Source organism: Cyrtonyx montezumae, unplaced genomic scaffold, assembly GCF_038088225.1.
Source record: "Cyrtonyx montezumae isolate F1298 unplaced genomic scaffold, pur_monq_1.0 scaffold_11, whole genome shotgun sequence".
NCBI lineage: Eukaryota > Metazoa > Chordata > Aves > Galliformes > Odontophoridae > Cyrtonyx > Cyrtonyx montezumae.
In genome coordinates this window covers 11,491,336-11,506,634 of record NW_027071837.1, presented here as the reverse complement: position 1 = coordinate 11,506,634, position 15,299 = coordinate 11,491,336, and the positions used below count along the sequence as shown (strand labels likewise).

Here is a 15,299-nt window from a genome sequence, read left to right as displayed (position 1 = left end):
CAATATGGTTTGTCTACTGCAGTTTCCCAAACTGGTCAACTACATTCTTATATTGAGTTACATTACAAACGTGTTCAATGCTTGTGTGTGAATATTAGAGCTGCTTAATGCCCCTGTGGTCTTGCTCTCCAGCTAACCCATACTTTGGAATACATCAAATGTGATGATACATTCACAGCCAAATTTAAAGCTTATGCAAATAGTGAGAGGCCTTTCTACTTCCAAGAAGAACCTGTCCTTGGATTACTTGCTGTAGGAAAAGGCTGAGAAAATAGATTTGCATTTCCAGTGAACAACAAGAGTGCAAAAAAGTGTTGGGGGAAGCACATTCATATCTATTTCTCCTCTTATGGGTAAAAAGACAACTGCTGTGTCCTGTGACAGAGTGATGAGACAAGAATATAGAGCAAGAGGAGACCTGCTGAGAAAAAGGAGCTTTTTGTTGCTGAACTATTCACAAACCTGGATCAAATTTTGACTAATTTCTTCAACTGAATTTTAAAACATTTGTGCTGGTATTTTTAGAAGGAATTTCACTGTTTGTTTAGAAACTGAAAGTGAAAAAGTTAAAAAAACAGCTATTTTAAACAAAAGCAATGTTTGTTTGAAAAACAATAAATCAAAAGAAGGTGGCTATGCAAAAGAGTTAAATAATCCTGAAACATATGAAAACACTGAATTATGCAATAATCTAAGCACTTCAGTCAAAACATAATACAATTTCTCTAAAGTATTTCCTTTCCATGGAAAACAAGCCATTACTTAACCCCGTTCTCCATCGTTTCTCCCTGCCTCCAAGACTGACGTCTGCCAAATTTTCAGCATCACAACAGAACTAAAAATGATCCACTTATTTCAATTGTGAGTGGAACAGATACTCATCGTGACACTCCTAAATGAGCGGAGAACACCTCAGAGAGAAGCAGGAATTTACAGTGTATACCATGTGAGCTGTATTTCATTCCTAACTTGCTTTTAATGGCTGAACTGACGTATGGCTGAACTGCCATATGTCTAGACAGTTGCTAGAATTACACTATCCCAGAACATAAGCTACAGTCTAAACTGAAAGGCAAAATGCATTCAGCCTTTCACATCACTATTTTAAAATCTCTCGGCAAGTAACAACAACAAAAAGCAGCTTCTGGGTTATAGGGACCACTGAGCCTCAAAGAGGACCAGTGCACAGAGCCGTAGACCTGTGCATCCTGCAGTTTGCTCGTGCTTCATTCCAGCTGCTGTAACAGCCATGCAAGCAGGAGCAAGCCAGCTCCTCTTGCTTTGGGCAGGAGAGGCTTTGGGCAGGGGTGCTTCCCAGGCAGCACGACTGCTCACTTAACAGATAAGCAAATATAAAGTGGCTCAGCTTCAGATCTTAACAAAAGGACAAAGAATAAATACTGCATAGGGAACAAATCAAGTGCTAGCTGACACTTCTACAGTTTGCTCAGACAAAAAACGGAACCCTTCATGAAACTCTTACACAGGTCAGACTGACTGGCACAGAAAAATGATCTGCTGGACATCAGGAGTGTCACTGCCAGCTTTACGAACACGTTCCCCACCGTCACTTAATCAGCAGGCAGTTCACTCACTGTAAAAAAGCCTCACAGAGACACAACTTCTTGAAACAAAAGGGACAGGGTCGCTCTCCTTTAAAAATGATAATCTTGGCCTTAAGGAAGATCTCAGACTCCAGATGGTGGAAATCAATTGCACTCAACTGTCACAAGTGGGAGAGCTGTGTCATGGAAGATGCAGGTGCCGTCCTGCAGCGCAAGGCTTGGGAGCCCTGCCCTTACCAGCGCTCAACTGCAAGAAAAAGAATTCTTAGCAAAGAAACACTTTATGAAAATAGCTTGGCACATCTGTTCCTCCTGAGTGGGGAAGGTAATATGCCCTATGAATCTTACCCATAAGAAAATACCCATAAATTCCCACAGGGCGGTTAAGAAGAATAATTTACTGCAGGCTGCAAAGCTCATTATACGTGAAGAAAGACAAGAGCTGCAGCACGTGAGCGACTTATCGTGAGGGAGAGGCCCCTTCCTCCGGCCCCAGGCTGCCTGGCCGGCCCCACAGGTCAGCGGAGGTTTGCAGGAAACTGCAGCCAGGCTGGGTGCTGCTGCTCACCAAGCACGGCCTGGGGGAACACGCAGCAAACTGAGGGAAGCCAGCACAGCAGTGGGAAGGGACTGGCTGTGGAGCCGGCAGAAAATCAAGCACACTGCACACAAAGCAACTCAAAGGTCAAGTGCCTACAAGAACACTGTTTTCCTTCAGGCAGAGAAGCCCTTCATGTTTAAATCCTCTTTCTGCCCTGGACATAACTAAGTCCTGCTGGAGATGAGTCCCTTCTAATCCAACGATCTCAGCAACGTGCAGCTCTCTCCCCAGGACTGTGCTGCACCCCTGCACTCAGTGTGCTGCGTGCTCAGGCTCCTTGCTTCCAGCATTATATCACCCACATGCTCAGAGCATCCTCCCGAGGCATGTGCGCAAGACTTTGTGCAGAATGTTGGGTGCTTTTCATTTCTGCTCATGTTTTGTACATCGTGAAGACAAATTGTCTCATGATATTTGTATCACACCTAAACCTGTGGAGATAACATCACCTCTCCCTTCAGCTACCATCCATCAGCTCACAGATGATACACACTAAGTGGCCTTTGAGGACAGTCATCCACCGCTGTTCATTTCTTTCAAATTCCCAAACACTCTCTCAGATTTCAGCTGGAAGGGACCTACAAAGACCTCTCAGTCCAGTCCTTAGACCATGCACTTTGCTTCTCACTTTGTTCCTGCTGAAAACATACTGAAGGTACACACCCTCCCCATTTCTTTTCTTCCTTTAGTTGTATCTCACAAGAGCAGAGTAGCTGGAAAGTCTGAGTGATCGCTTTTCCAGATCCTTTGGTTCATTTTTTTGACATAAACCCCATCAGTATTTTCTTTTTCAAGGCCAAGAACACTCAGAGGACACTTATAATCATTAGCAGTTAAGCGACACTTTGGTCACGGGATTTTGGAAAGCGTTACAAGGAAATTGCCTGGCTTGCTGTATTCCTCCTGGTAGCCTATCAAAGCTTCTAGGTGCAGAGGTAACGTCTATCACTTGTTTTGAAACGGGATCTTTGAAAATAAAGGACTTCTCAGTTTGGCAGGCAAATGAAAAGAATTGGCGGTGGAATGTTTAGGTTAAACAGAAAGCAGAATATTTTATCTGTAGGCAAAACAAAAGTGACTGCAAAGCCCCCAGAAGCCATTCTGAGTCAACATGAAGCATTCTGTTTTGGTCAAATGAAGTACATTCTTCCTTTGCAGATTGCCATTAGAAACACAGGAATATTTGCAGAGAAAAATATTATTTTATAAAATGTCACTTCAAAAATGGTGGGAGCAAAATTCCTTTCAGTGCTGAGCAGGAAAAACAACAACAAAGAAGTCAAAATAGATTAAAAAAAAGTCTCCATGTGTTGGCTGAACCTATGTTTCAAGCATCAGATGAGTGCAAAAATTTTGATTACCCATAATATGAAATTTTCAGCAGACACAGAGTTTGTAGGACATATTCACCTACTGAAGTGCCACCACTGGTCTCCTGTATTAACTGCTGCTAGCTGCTCAGCTGGTAAGGCGCAGCAATTAGTGATTACTGGGCAGAAAACCAATGGGAAAGAAGAAGGGGGGGAAATGTGTTTGTGATTTTGTCTGTCAGGCTTTTGTTTAGGAATTCTTTATCATTAAAGGAGGATATAGTTACCTCTTGCTGCTGGAAGTCAAGTGCTGTCACTGACACCATGCCAGAACACAATGCTGCTTGCTCAGCATCATTTGTTACAAGGCTCCTCCACTTTCAAGTGGAGGAGTGGAGTTTAGAATATGGTTTGAAGATACTGAATGTCTTGACTGAGAACTGAAAGCAGCTCATTTTTCCCTTGTATCCAGTCCCTTATATTTGAGGAACAGCACAGAGAGCCATGCACACTGATGTAGCCTATATTCCCATGCCATGTGGCCCTGAATTTGGAGCCAGACCCTTCCACCAGTCCAAGAGATAGCCAGCTTATCTGCTGGGATGCATGCTGAGCAGATGGACACGACGTGCCTGTCTCAGCAAGCTGAGTGTCTGGCAGCATGTGTGGCTGTCTTGATGCCTCCAGAGTGAAAGGAGGAAGAAACGTGACTCCAACGCTGGTAATATCTTCTGGAGAGCAAGCCAAAGCCCAAGTCAGGGCTGCTTCTCACATTCGTATGATCTCTGAACTTTCAAGAGAATTAAGGAGGCAGAAATCAGCTTCAGAGAATGTCGGAACAAAAATATGGTCACATGAAGGATGCTTTCATGCATTTCCACCCTCTTTAGGTTTTTCTCAGTGAGGAATTATGAAGGAGATGGAGCTCCACATCTCTGGGCTGTGGCATTTGATAACCAAGGGACTGCAGCTGATGTGACACTCAGCCCTGGTGGAGCACTTGTCCCACCTGCCCTCTTCATTCTTCACAGCAGCAGAGAGAGCTCATGTCCTTGCCTGCAATATCTTGCTGCCAGAGCTGATGAGCAGCGAGATACGTGCTCTGACAAGACAAGCTTCTTGGATCCATCCCTCTTTTTCCTTCAGATTGGCTACGAACCAAAAAGAACTAATGGGAAAGGCTGCATGAATTTAAACAGAGATGAAGCAAGAGGTGAAGTATTTTCCTTCATCTGTGAACTGTGCTCACACGGATCATGTAAGCAGCCCTTGAGTTTCATAAGGAACCTTAGGAGGACTTGAGCTCCATTTTCAGCTCTTGTGTTCTGGACCCCTTGGCAATGATGCAGTACAGCTCAGGAGTGCTTCATGGTGTCCTTGAGAACACTGGAAGGAGACAGACCTCACTTTCTGTGCAGCAGCATATTCACGTAACACCATGTTGCTGCATGCCATACTGAAAACCAAACGTACGGAAGGGAATTACTCCCTCAGCCCTGTCATGTGCCTGGCTCACAGTATCACTGCCATGTGAACCTCCAGCAGCTGGCTGGGCCTGAGTAGGAAGCCAGTGTTAGAGTGTTCACCAACAAACATGTTCAAAGAGTGAACCACACCAGGCACGAGCAGGAACTAGTTATTCTGCCCCAGGGTACTCTCACCCTGCATGGCAGCCAGCACGGATGTACTGGCCCTGTGTATACTCTTTGTGCCAGTTACAGTGGTCAGAGGAGGTTGGATTCACTGGTTTTTGAGTGGTCGGTAAAGCATCAGCCCTGTCATGGCCCTTTATATTTAAAGAAACAGAGTAAGAGTTCTGCTTTGCATAATTGAGAACATTTGCTGCTGACCTGCTGTTCCCACGTCTTGACATCCCTTACTGTTCTAGTAAAGCAGGACCACTGGTGTGTATGGACAGGCATCAAAGCACAGCTCAGAAACTTGGATGAAGTTCTCTAGACAATATTTTGCAAGATGTGACCAGCTCCAATTACCACTGTAATCATGACGCACAATTTGCTGATGGAGGGGAGCAAAACAGAACAGAGCCCATTTACCTTCCTGCTCCTGAAGCTGAGCAGTACAGAGAGATACAGCAAACCCCATGCTGCAACATGGTGCTAAGGGCTGCAAGGAAATCACAGCCAAAGCCAAGGCAGCACTGGGCTGGTGCAGGGCACTTCCAGGTGAAACCCTGGGGACTATCAGTTGTTTGCTGACAGTAACAGTATTTCAAAGAGGAGAGCTGCAAGTACTGATTTCTGTCTAGGCTGAGGTGTGGGATGGTGGAAGAAATCTTTTTGTTTCTGTTTTCCTCCATTTCCGAGTCATGTTCAATTTTATACATGCCCAAGGAAACCCAGCAGAGAGGGCTCTCTGTGTTGGAACATGAGAGAGAAGCCTGTCCCGTCCTTGGGCTCAGGAATCCCAAAGGTTGAAATAAATGAGTACTCTCCCCAGGCACACTATTTGTCTGGGAAGAGTAATTGCAGAAGGCAGAACAGATAGCTGGCTGCCTTGCTCCCCTACCACTGCAGAGCTTTTCCCTCAGCGCTGCACTGAAATTAGATGAGCAGTTCAGAACTTCCTGACTATTTCTACTCCAGACCCCAAGCTACGCTGTATTTTCAATGAGGAAATGGGTGACAGGAGAAGAGGGTTGTCTGCTTTTTAATTACAATCCTTGGGACTTGCAGCTGCAGATGGGAAGCAGAAAAGGCCTTGAGAACAATGATTCAGGATTGAGGTCCTGAGCACTCCCTCCCTGCAGACTGCCAGTGCAGCTGAGAAGCAGCGCTGACCGCCACCATGAGAGCCCGTGGGCTGCCTGGTGTGTGGGGGTCACGGCCCGAGTGCACCGGGGAGAGCTGCTGCATGCCAGATTCTGGCAGAGCTTAGAAGCTTCACCAGGGAGGCTGTAAAAACAGAAGGAAGCACAGGAAATAATAGCCAATAAGCTGGGCTTCCGATACAATCATGTTCTCATTTTGGTGTCAAGCAGCAGGCCAGGAATGAAGGGAAAAAATACCATTCCTTCCTTTTTTGGCAATGCCGGCTGCTAACCTCAGAGGAATCTCCAGCCTACAGGGCCTGGCTCCGCATTTTCTCACCCCACCTGGCTCGGTGCTGCAAACAGCCTGCTGACCACGCTCCTCCACAAAACATCCCGAGATGGCTGTGGGGCGTCTGCTTCGTCTGGCACTCAGCAGGAGCTGTGCGTTTCTTCACTTGGAGACAACCGATGGGTTTCTTAGGGGTGCCCAGACACTGCAGGGCGAAGTTCTTTAACAAGGCATGTTTAAATACTGAAGGAAATCGTGGGTACATTCTGAATGCCTGACTTAGCCCCGCTATTCATAGATCTTTCATGGACAAACAGCTTTCTCATCCCCAGAACAGCCTGCTGGCATTCAGCTGACACACACAGGAATTACAGGGGAAGAGAAGCACCCCCTGCATCCACACTGAGGTACAGCTTCATTTCCATGGGTACGGGCAGCTCCTGTGGGCTGGCAGGCCAGACAGAGCCCAGCAGGCTCCAGCATGGGCCGCAGTGCTGCGGTGGAGCTGCGCTGGTGAGCAGCTGGCTTGGCAGGACACGGCGCGGGGCGACTGCTCGCCGGCTCACCATGCGTGGTGCAGACTGGCTCGCTTTCTGTATGCTTCCTGTAGCAACTTTTAAAATATACTAAATCTCATCTGAGGAAGGAGAATCCACTGAGGGTGATTTAGAACAAACCGCCCTCCCATGCTGTTTTTACGGGCAACCTTGGCACAGCACTTTCAGGCTAGCAAGAGGACATCCTGTGATTTTTTTTAAGATTAACACTGTTCCAAGTGCATCACTAGCAAATATTTCATAACTTGAGATATTTTCTTAAGATAAATACCCAAGCAGTCCCAAAAGATCCATAAGATTTCCTGCACGTGCTCTAGCCATAGAGTAATGGAGTCCTGGGTAGCCAGCCAGGGCACTGAATCAGGATAAAGAATTGAGTTTTCAATGCACTGTTTCCTGACATGTAGGCACTGAGTCGGGTTTACAGTCTTGGATGTAGGGTATCTGAGTGGTGTGTAATGAGAAAAGGAAACAGCTCAGCACAAGGACTAGGGTGGATAAAGAAACCAGGGCTTAGAGAAACAAGGAAAAAAAAGAGAAAGGAAATAGAAAGGGAGGAAAAAAGTGACTACAGGAACTAACAAGTAACACCAAAAAGCTACTTTCCGATAAGAGGAAGACTTGCTGGGAAAGCAGGATGACGGCAGAAAGGGACTATTTTCAACAGTCATAAAGAGATTGGAAAATGTAATCCACCAGCATCACACAGGTGTGTTCACCCACTACTTCCAAAGCTGAACTTCGTCGTGTGGGCGGACCACATTACCCAAACCCATTACATCTCTTGCATTTGTTTCAGTAAGAAGATTCAAAGAAGTTACTGGAAAAATTAAATTCACTCATTTTCTTGACTATTTGTAGAGAACTGCATAGTAACCCTATTCAGCACCAGTGGATCTCATGTGATCCCCTACCACGACACAAAACGTCAGCTCCTTTGTCTGACTACTCACAGTCTCAGCTTGGAAGACCCAAGATGATTCCATAGTTTATTAACACAGTTGTCAAATGGATTGGAAAAATACATCAACGTTTCTGGGAATATTCTTTCAACAAAAGGTCATATTATTGAAATGGTTTTTCAGTGTTATATTCACTTCATTTCAGAGTAATCTCTGAAGTTCGTTTCCATTTGTTATTAGATGTGAACCCAGTAATTGTGACACATAGAGAAGAGGCAGCTCAAGAGAACAAAACTGAGCAGTCAGACATTTTTCACCAAAACAACCCCAACAAATACGGATAATGCAGTCATTCAGCTTTGCTAAGTACGTCCCACAGATGTGAAGGACGAAGTGGTACACAGCTGTGTAGAGGAGGCAGGAACTGCAGACTGTTGTTGGGGAGTTTCATGCCTGGGGAGGAAGAGGACTTGGGTACTGGAGGTGAATCTCAGGAAGAGCACTGTGGTAGCAAAAGCCTTAAAAGGTCTTAAAAGGTTAAAGAAATCGTGTTCACTTATTTGGAACAGAAAAATAGGCAGGACAGTCTAGTCTTCAAGTGCTGGAATTGAACGAGGTAGCTAATTTCTGGTTCTTGTATCTGTGTCCCTTTGAATTCATCTGGCCTGAAAACCCAGCCTGTGCAGAGTGCCAAAGCTGTGCCTGCTGGGTCGGGGTGGTGGGATTTGTGCAAGCATCGGAACTGAATTGCTTCTTGCAGCACTGATCTTACGTTACCAAAAAGGCATCAAACCAAAACAAAGGGAAGTTCTTACCTTTAACAAACACATAAATCCTGGCCGTGAGGTCCTCCCTAGATGGGGCGTCATCGTGAGCGCAGGTGAGGTAGCCGGTGTCTCTGGCCGTGACGTTCCTGAGGAGCAGTGTGCTGCAGCTCTGCCCGCTGCTGTTGCGGCAGCTGCTGATGTGCACTCGGGGGTCTGCCCTCTGCTCCTCCCGCAGCAGCCAGCTCACTGCCCGTGCTCCCCTGCCAACAGCACACCACAGTTACAGCGGGCCATGGTTCGGGCAGAACGCGGGCTTCCTTCTGAACAACGGCTGCCAGCGTTCCTAATGCTCCCTCTCTTGTCATTTGGAAATGAATGATACAGGCTGCAGGGCGCTTGTATTAGCAGCCATAAGAAGTTAAGGGGGCTCACACCACACTCATGCAACAGAGCAGGGGAAATTCCAGAAATTGTAGCAACTGTGGCAAGCGAACTCCTGGAGGAAAGCTTAGTTTTCATTTTAACAGACATCCTGAACTCGAGTTTGTTTTTCTACCGCTATGTTTAAGCCACTTCAAACATTTTAAAGCACCAGATAAAATTATATGTTTCTTTCAAGTTGAGGACTTTGCATATTTTTCTGCTAAATTAACTTATACTTTCCTTTAACTGTAAGGCTCCATGGAGAGAGAACATTTATGTAACTTCTCATCACCTTTCTTGTTTAATCAGCAGTGACTCGATCTTGGTTTTGTGAAGGGTCTGGAACTAATCCGATTACAGATCTTAGAATATCTGCTCAGTACGCATCTTTTTCTATTCAACCCATCACAGCTCTCAGCACATAAAACCAGCAGGGCAGATAGGCACACTGTGTCACCCATTCGTGTCTTAGTTATGATCACAGCTAGTGTCAAATGCAATTTTTTGTAGTTCACTGACAAAAACCAAGGGCACCTCATCACCTGTTGTGGGCCTCAGAGAGATCTTCCAGTGTTCCAGGTCACCAATAGGCCCTGGTTCTGCTGGTTGTGTTGTGGTAAATACATCAGGCACACCGTAGCAGCTCCTGCAGCTCCGTCCTGCTTGGGATGCACTTTGGGGTATCTAAGAAAGCCTAGTACAGGCTCCACATGCTCATGCAAAGAGGACTGTGGTCTTCTTGTAGCAGGTTATTTTTTGCTGGCCAGTGTAGAAACTGGTGGGGGCAGGAGTGGTGGTCTGTGGATCTCTGGGGAGGAGGGGGTTTGGGCTCACACAGAGGAGGCAGTGCTTCCATGCCTACAGAAAGGCCACACTGTTCCAAAGGACAGGAGCTTATTTGCCCTTTTTACCCTGGTGAACTCCCATTGACCCAATGGCATTTGCAGAGCTGAGGAAGGAGCAAGAACCCTTGGATTTTCCCAGCTGAATGTCGCCAGAAAGAAATCCGGTCTAGACAAGTCTGCTCCATAAAGATGCTTGTCCTTAGAGTATCCAACAAGTGTGCTGTGTGAAATTTCCAGTAGCTAAGAACTCTGAACCCCTTCTGTGCCAGTGGCTTTGCAATGGTGCAGTCAGTGCAGTGAGGGAATGCGCTTGCCAGCAAGTCCAGTGACACTCAAACAAACATCCTCTTGGCTCTGATTCTGACCGTCCTTCTGTCGCCTTCCTGAAGACGGTGAGGACACGGGGCTGAGGTCTGGAGGTTATTCCCAGCACGTAGAAGAGTGAGAGCCCCGGGAAGAGTGTGGATGTTCTTCCTGGTGAGCAGCCTCACCCTGCTTCTTGGATGCACCATGGGCTTGGGCAGCCCTGCCTCACTCGTCACACCAGCTTCCTGTCCTTCTGAGTGCGGAAATACTTTCTTACGGGGACGTCCCTATCCAATGCTCTTTCCCAGCCCTACAAACCTCGCCAGTGACGTAACAGCCACTTCTGTCAAGAAATGGGACTCCTGGCCCCGTACATGAACAATGGCACTTCATGTTCTCTGAATCATTAAGACATTAAGACAGACCATTAGATCATCTAGTCCAACCACTGATTCATCACGACCATTCCCGCTAACCACGTCCCTCAGTGCCACATGTACCCTTACTGGATACCTCCACGGACAGTGACTCCACCACCTCCCTGAGCAGTCCGTTCCAGTGCCTGAAGACTCTGAGAAGAAATTTTTCCTAATACACAACCTGAATCTGCCCTGGTGCAACTTGGGGCCATTACTTCTGGTCCTGTCACAGTTATCTGAAGAAGAGACAACCCTTCCCCCACCACAACCTCATTTCAGGTATTTGTAGAGAGCAGTACGGTCTCCCCTGAGCCTCCTCTTCCCCAGACTAAACAGCTCAGTTCCCTCAGCCACTCCTCATAAGCCTTGTGCTCCAGACCCTTCACAGCTTTGTTGCTCTTCTTTGGACACAGACACAGGCATCACCAAGCCAGGTGTCTACAGCAGTGGCTCTGCAGAACAAATCATGGGTCCACAACTCTATGTTTCCTCACATGGGTCGGCTTTTTCCACCTGCTCTTTTCATAAAGGTGGAAGACTTTGACCACTGTGTTGGTATTTTCACATATTTGGCAGAGGGGTGTCACAGCAATAGCTGCAGCTGCCAAAAATCAGGAAATCCTGGCCAAGAATTTCAAATGAATGGAGTCTGCAGCAGCTTCCTGCCTGTACTGATTCCTTGTGCTAAGCCCTGAACTCTCTGGAAGCAAGTAGGACTTCAGAGCTCCCTCTGGGCTAGCATTTCTCCAACTCTCAGGTGGGTTTATTGCCTTGCACCTGTAAAGCAATTTCAGATTGCAGCCAGCACTACTGAAGTGCTAATAATTTCTTCATCTCTTCGTTCATCTGGTGATACAAGAAAATAGGGTGTTCCTACTGATCCAAACGGCAGTGGGTGGAGAACTGCTGAGAAGCGTTGATTCAGTTTGCCTGCAGCATCACACAACTCATGTCCACACATCATGTTTTATGAAGCACTCCACTGAGATTTTAAAGGACTTTAAACTTTATTGCCACGGTGCTTGCTGCTTGCTAAGCTAAAAATACCATTGTAAGGTTGCTTTGACCCCATAAGCCACACAGCTATCTGGAGGTATTTCGAAGAAAAAATGCCTTACACTCCAGAAAACATCACAAATTTACACAGTATGAGTCAGTTCACCATTCACTATAAACACTATATTAGTTAGACTAGGAAAAAAATCAGAAGGGATCTATTTATCAGCATAACCTACAGCTGAGATTCACCTTCCCACTGTTCTTTCTCACTGCCTTCAGTAACTGTGGTTGTGAGAACCCAACAGTGTACTAGCTGCACTCGAGGGGGTTTTGCAAGAAGGTGTAAAAAAGTGTGAGCACATGTCAAAGAACTTGTGATAGTCTGGATTACCTTCAGCCTTCTCTACTACAATGCTTGCTGAAGGAACTGAAAAACAACTTCTCACAGCAGCTTGATTTATTTAAATCACATTCAGAACAAATGAAACACCTATGTACATCCCACTCAGAGACCCTCTGTGTGGCCAAACAAGTTAATCTGTGTCCTGACACAGCAGAATGAGCTCGGACTCTTCTCACTGACTGCTTGGTTGTGTTCCTGCCACATGTGACAAAGCTCTGTTCCCTATTTCCACACAAGTCACTACTGACATCTTGCTTGTTTCTTCCATGACTACTTTTTACATGTTGTGTCAAGAAATGAATTGCTGCCAGAATTCACGATTTACAGTCTGGTTTTTATGAGTCTTGTTTATCTTTAATTTAAAGAATATATGTTCAAACAGGTCAGGTCTTCAAATGTACACATACTGACTGCTGTTTATTTAATTGCCATCTTCTAGGTGAGGCAGTATTTAAGGTTAGGAAGTTTAAACTTAAATACATATTTTTGTCTTTATACATATGTACAATTATATATATATGTATATATATATATATGGGTATTTACTGATGGACAGGGGGTAAAAGAGTGATTATAGCTGCAGAGGAACTGAAGTTACATCTCTTCAGGCAAGGGTTTCCAGCTGTGTCCTTAAGCATGCACATCCCCTTCCATGCACTTTACTGTGTGCTGACACAGGGCTTTGCTTTGGTCCCTTTATGATGAAAGAAATGAAGTGGGCTGAATGCTGACCACAGACTTTTCTCTCTGCTTTGTTTCAGCCCAACAAGTTCTCCTGAAATGCACCCAAGGGAAAGAATTGCAAGTTACAGATCATGGCTGTCCAGAAATCTTTGCTTCCCCTTGCCCAGAAGCTGTGCTGTGAAAGGTAATCAGTAGAACCGAGGGGATCCAGCACTGCTGGAGCAATCCTTACCTGCATTTTATTTTTAGAACTTCTCCTGGTAAGATGACAATGTGGTCTTTTGCAATGCTCAGCACTGGTTTCTCAAAAAAATTGTCCTCAGCAAGACCTGACCCAAATAAAGAAGAAATCATCATTAGGCAGGCTATTCACCGTGGTTAGAACATGCACAATACAGTGAAGGAAAGCTTTTTGTTTTGTAAATAGTTCCTAATTTGGAGGCCCACACAGGGCTTTACTTTATACCGATGCAATTCAGTTGAGCGTGGAGTTGCATGGTGCCCACTGAGATCCCCTCCATTTGTTTTTCTTCCTCTTATTCACCTCTTTCTTTTCTAACATTGAGCACCTGCATTTCTGCTCATAGTCTTCCTGCTTTTATTTAGAGCTGGCTGTGTTACCGGATTATTACAGTTTTAAGACAACAGATTAATTTCAAAAGAATTTTGCACAAATACAGAACTGGGAAGAATCAGTGTGGGAAACAAACTGATGTATGAGGTCATTTATTACTTTTCAGCTAATAAGGGAAAACAATAATTCTTGGGAGCAGCTCTCTGATTCACAACTGTGAAGCATGTGCTGTATTAAATGCAAATGAAAAGCCTACTGTTTTTCAAAGCAACATTCACAAATATTGCATTTGAACTAAATAGCAAGCTGCTTCCTTTGAGGCCGTTGGGGCTGTATACTCTGTAAGGCAAATCTACAGAAGTGCCTGAGCCACCATCACCAGTGCCAGGGCCATGAGGTTTGTCAGGTCTCAAATGACAATGGTCATTATTGACAGTAGTGATGAAAGCTGCTCTCATCATAGTCATCATCATCATCTCCTGGCACAGGGAAGGCCTTTAGAGTGGCCACCCTTCTGAAGGCTCTGTGGCAGTGGGACGAGAACAAAAAGTACCTAGCAAAGTCTCTTTGCTCCTAGATGCATTAACGAGAACTCAGAATGGCTCAAGTAAAAGCAGTTTCCAAATAGCATGTGAACACAGTTGGTGCATGATGACAGACTTATGGATATAAGCACTAAATGTGATGGGACATGCCCAGCCCTACCCAGAAAGGGGCACCTTGTGAGCTTGGACCCATGACAGTGTCAGCAGCTGAACTGCAGAGGACCTGTGCAGGGGAGCAGTGCAGGGGAGCAGTGCAGGGGAGCAGTGCAGGGCAGCCATCCTGTTGCTCTGGAGCAGAGTGCTGAACATGAAACTGCCCTAAACGAGACCCCTATCTGAGTGTACATCTAGAGTGATATCATTTTCAGAAAGTGAAACTGAGAAGAAGCAGAAGTGAGGCCAGCCGGGCTGGTTTCCTTGTCCAAATTCAAAGCAACATAATCAAGGAGAGGAGAAAACAGGCTTAGATAAGTATCTCAATTTCCAAAGCTCTGACATTAAAGCCTTATGTTTTCTTTCCCCTCCTGCTCTTCAAATCTACATCTTCTCCTTTGCCTTGAACTTGATAAGCCAGAGATCTATAGCTGGGCTTATAACAGAGACATTATACTCAGCAGAATAGTGAAGATAACATATCTTAAGAAAAAGAAACATAAGGGTTTAACTTTTCAACTGGATGAAACAGTGATTTTCATCCCTCCCACTGCTCATCTCCTCTCATCTTCTCTTTGCTGGGTTCAAGTAAAATGCTCTTAGCCTGGTACATTCTCTCAGCATGGAGAGTGAATCACTCTCACTTTGGAGAGCCTGGCTTCTTCCAGGAGCCATTCAGACTCCCATCAGAGGCTCAGTGAAGGTCAGATCATCACACAGTCCCAGAGGAGCCTTCCCAAAGGCATCCTGCCCAGCCCACATGTCGCTCAGCTCCCTTCAAAGGCACACTGAGCCTTCCTACAGACCTTCAGCTAAGGTGTCCCATCAGCTCTCATCAGTCCCATCAGAGACCTCTCCATCCCCAGTTTTACCTAACTGATGACACTGTAGCTCCTTCTTTAATGTCCTTTGAAGAATAAGGAATACATTGAAGAATAAGAATGTCAGAAAGTTTAAGAACTTAAGAAATAATAAGAATTAAAAAAAACTCAGAGTCTGGTCAAGAAAAGCTGTCCCCAGTGCAGCTGCGTGCAGCATGGCCCTACCTACAGACTGCTGTTACATGTGATGCAGTGGATGCTGGACAGTCACCAGGGTCCCAGCCCTTCTGCTCCCTGGTTCTTTAAGAAATGCAGTTGTTCCTAAACATCTTCAGGATGACCCATACAAGGTGTAGCATCACA

The 15,299-nt window shown here is 45.6% G+C and overlaps 1 protein-coding gene across 3 annotated transcripts in view; it reads right to left on the bottom strand.

Annotated features, from left to right (window-relative positions):
* Positions 1-15,299, bottom strand: part of LOC136044318 (vascular endothelial growth factor receptor kdr-like) — a 115,104-nt gene that overhangs the window by 71,730 nt on the left and 28,075 nt on the right. For all 3 annotated transcript variants that reach the window (XM_065729569.1, XM_065729571.1, XM_065729570.1), the window contains exons 2-3: positions 13,076-13,172; positions 8,813-9,024 (exon numbers count right to left, since the gene is read on the bottom strand). In XM_065729569.1, the coding sequence (XP_065585641.1) occupies positions 8,813-9,024; positions 13,076-13,172 (309 nt within the window). The remainder of the gene's footprint in view (positions 1-8,812; positions 9,025-13,075; positions 13,173-15,299) is intronic.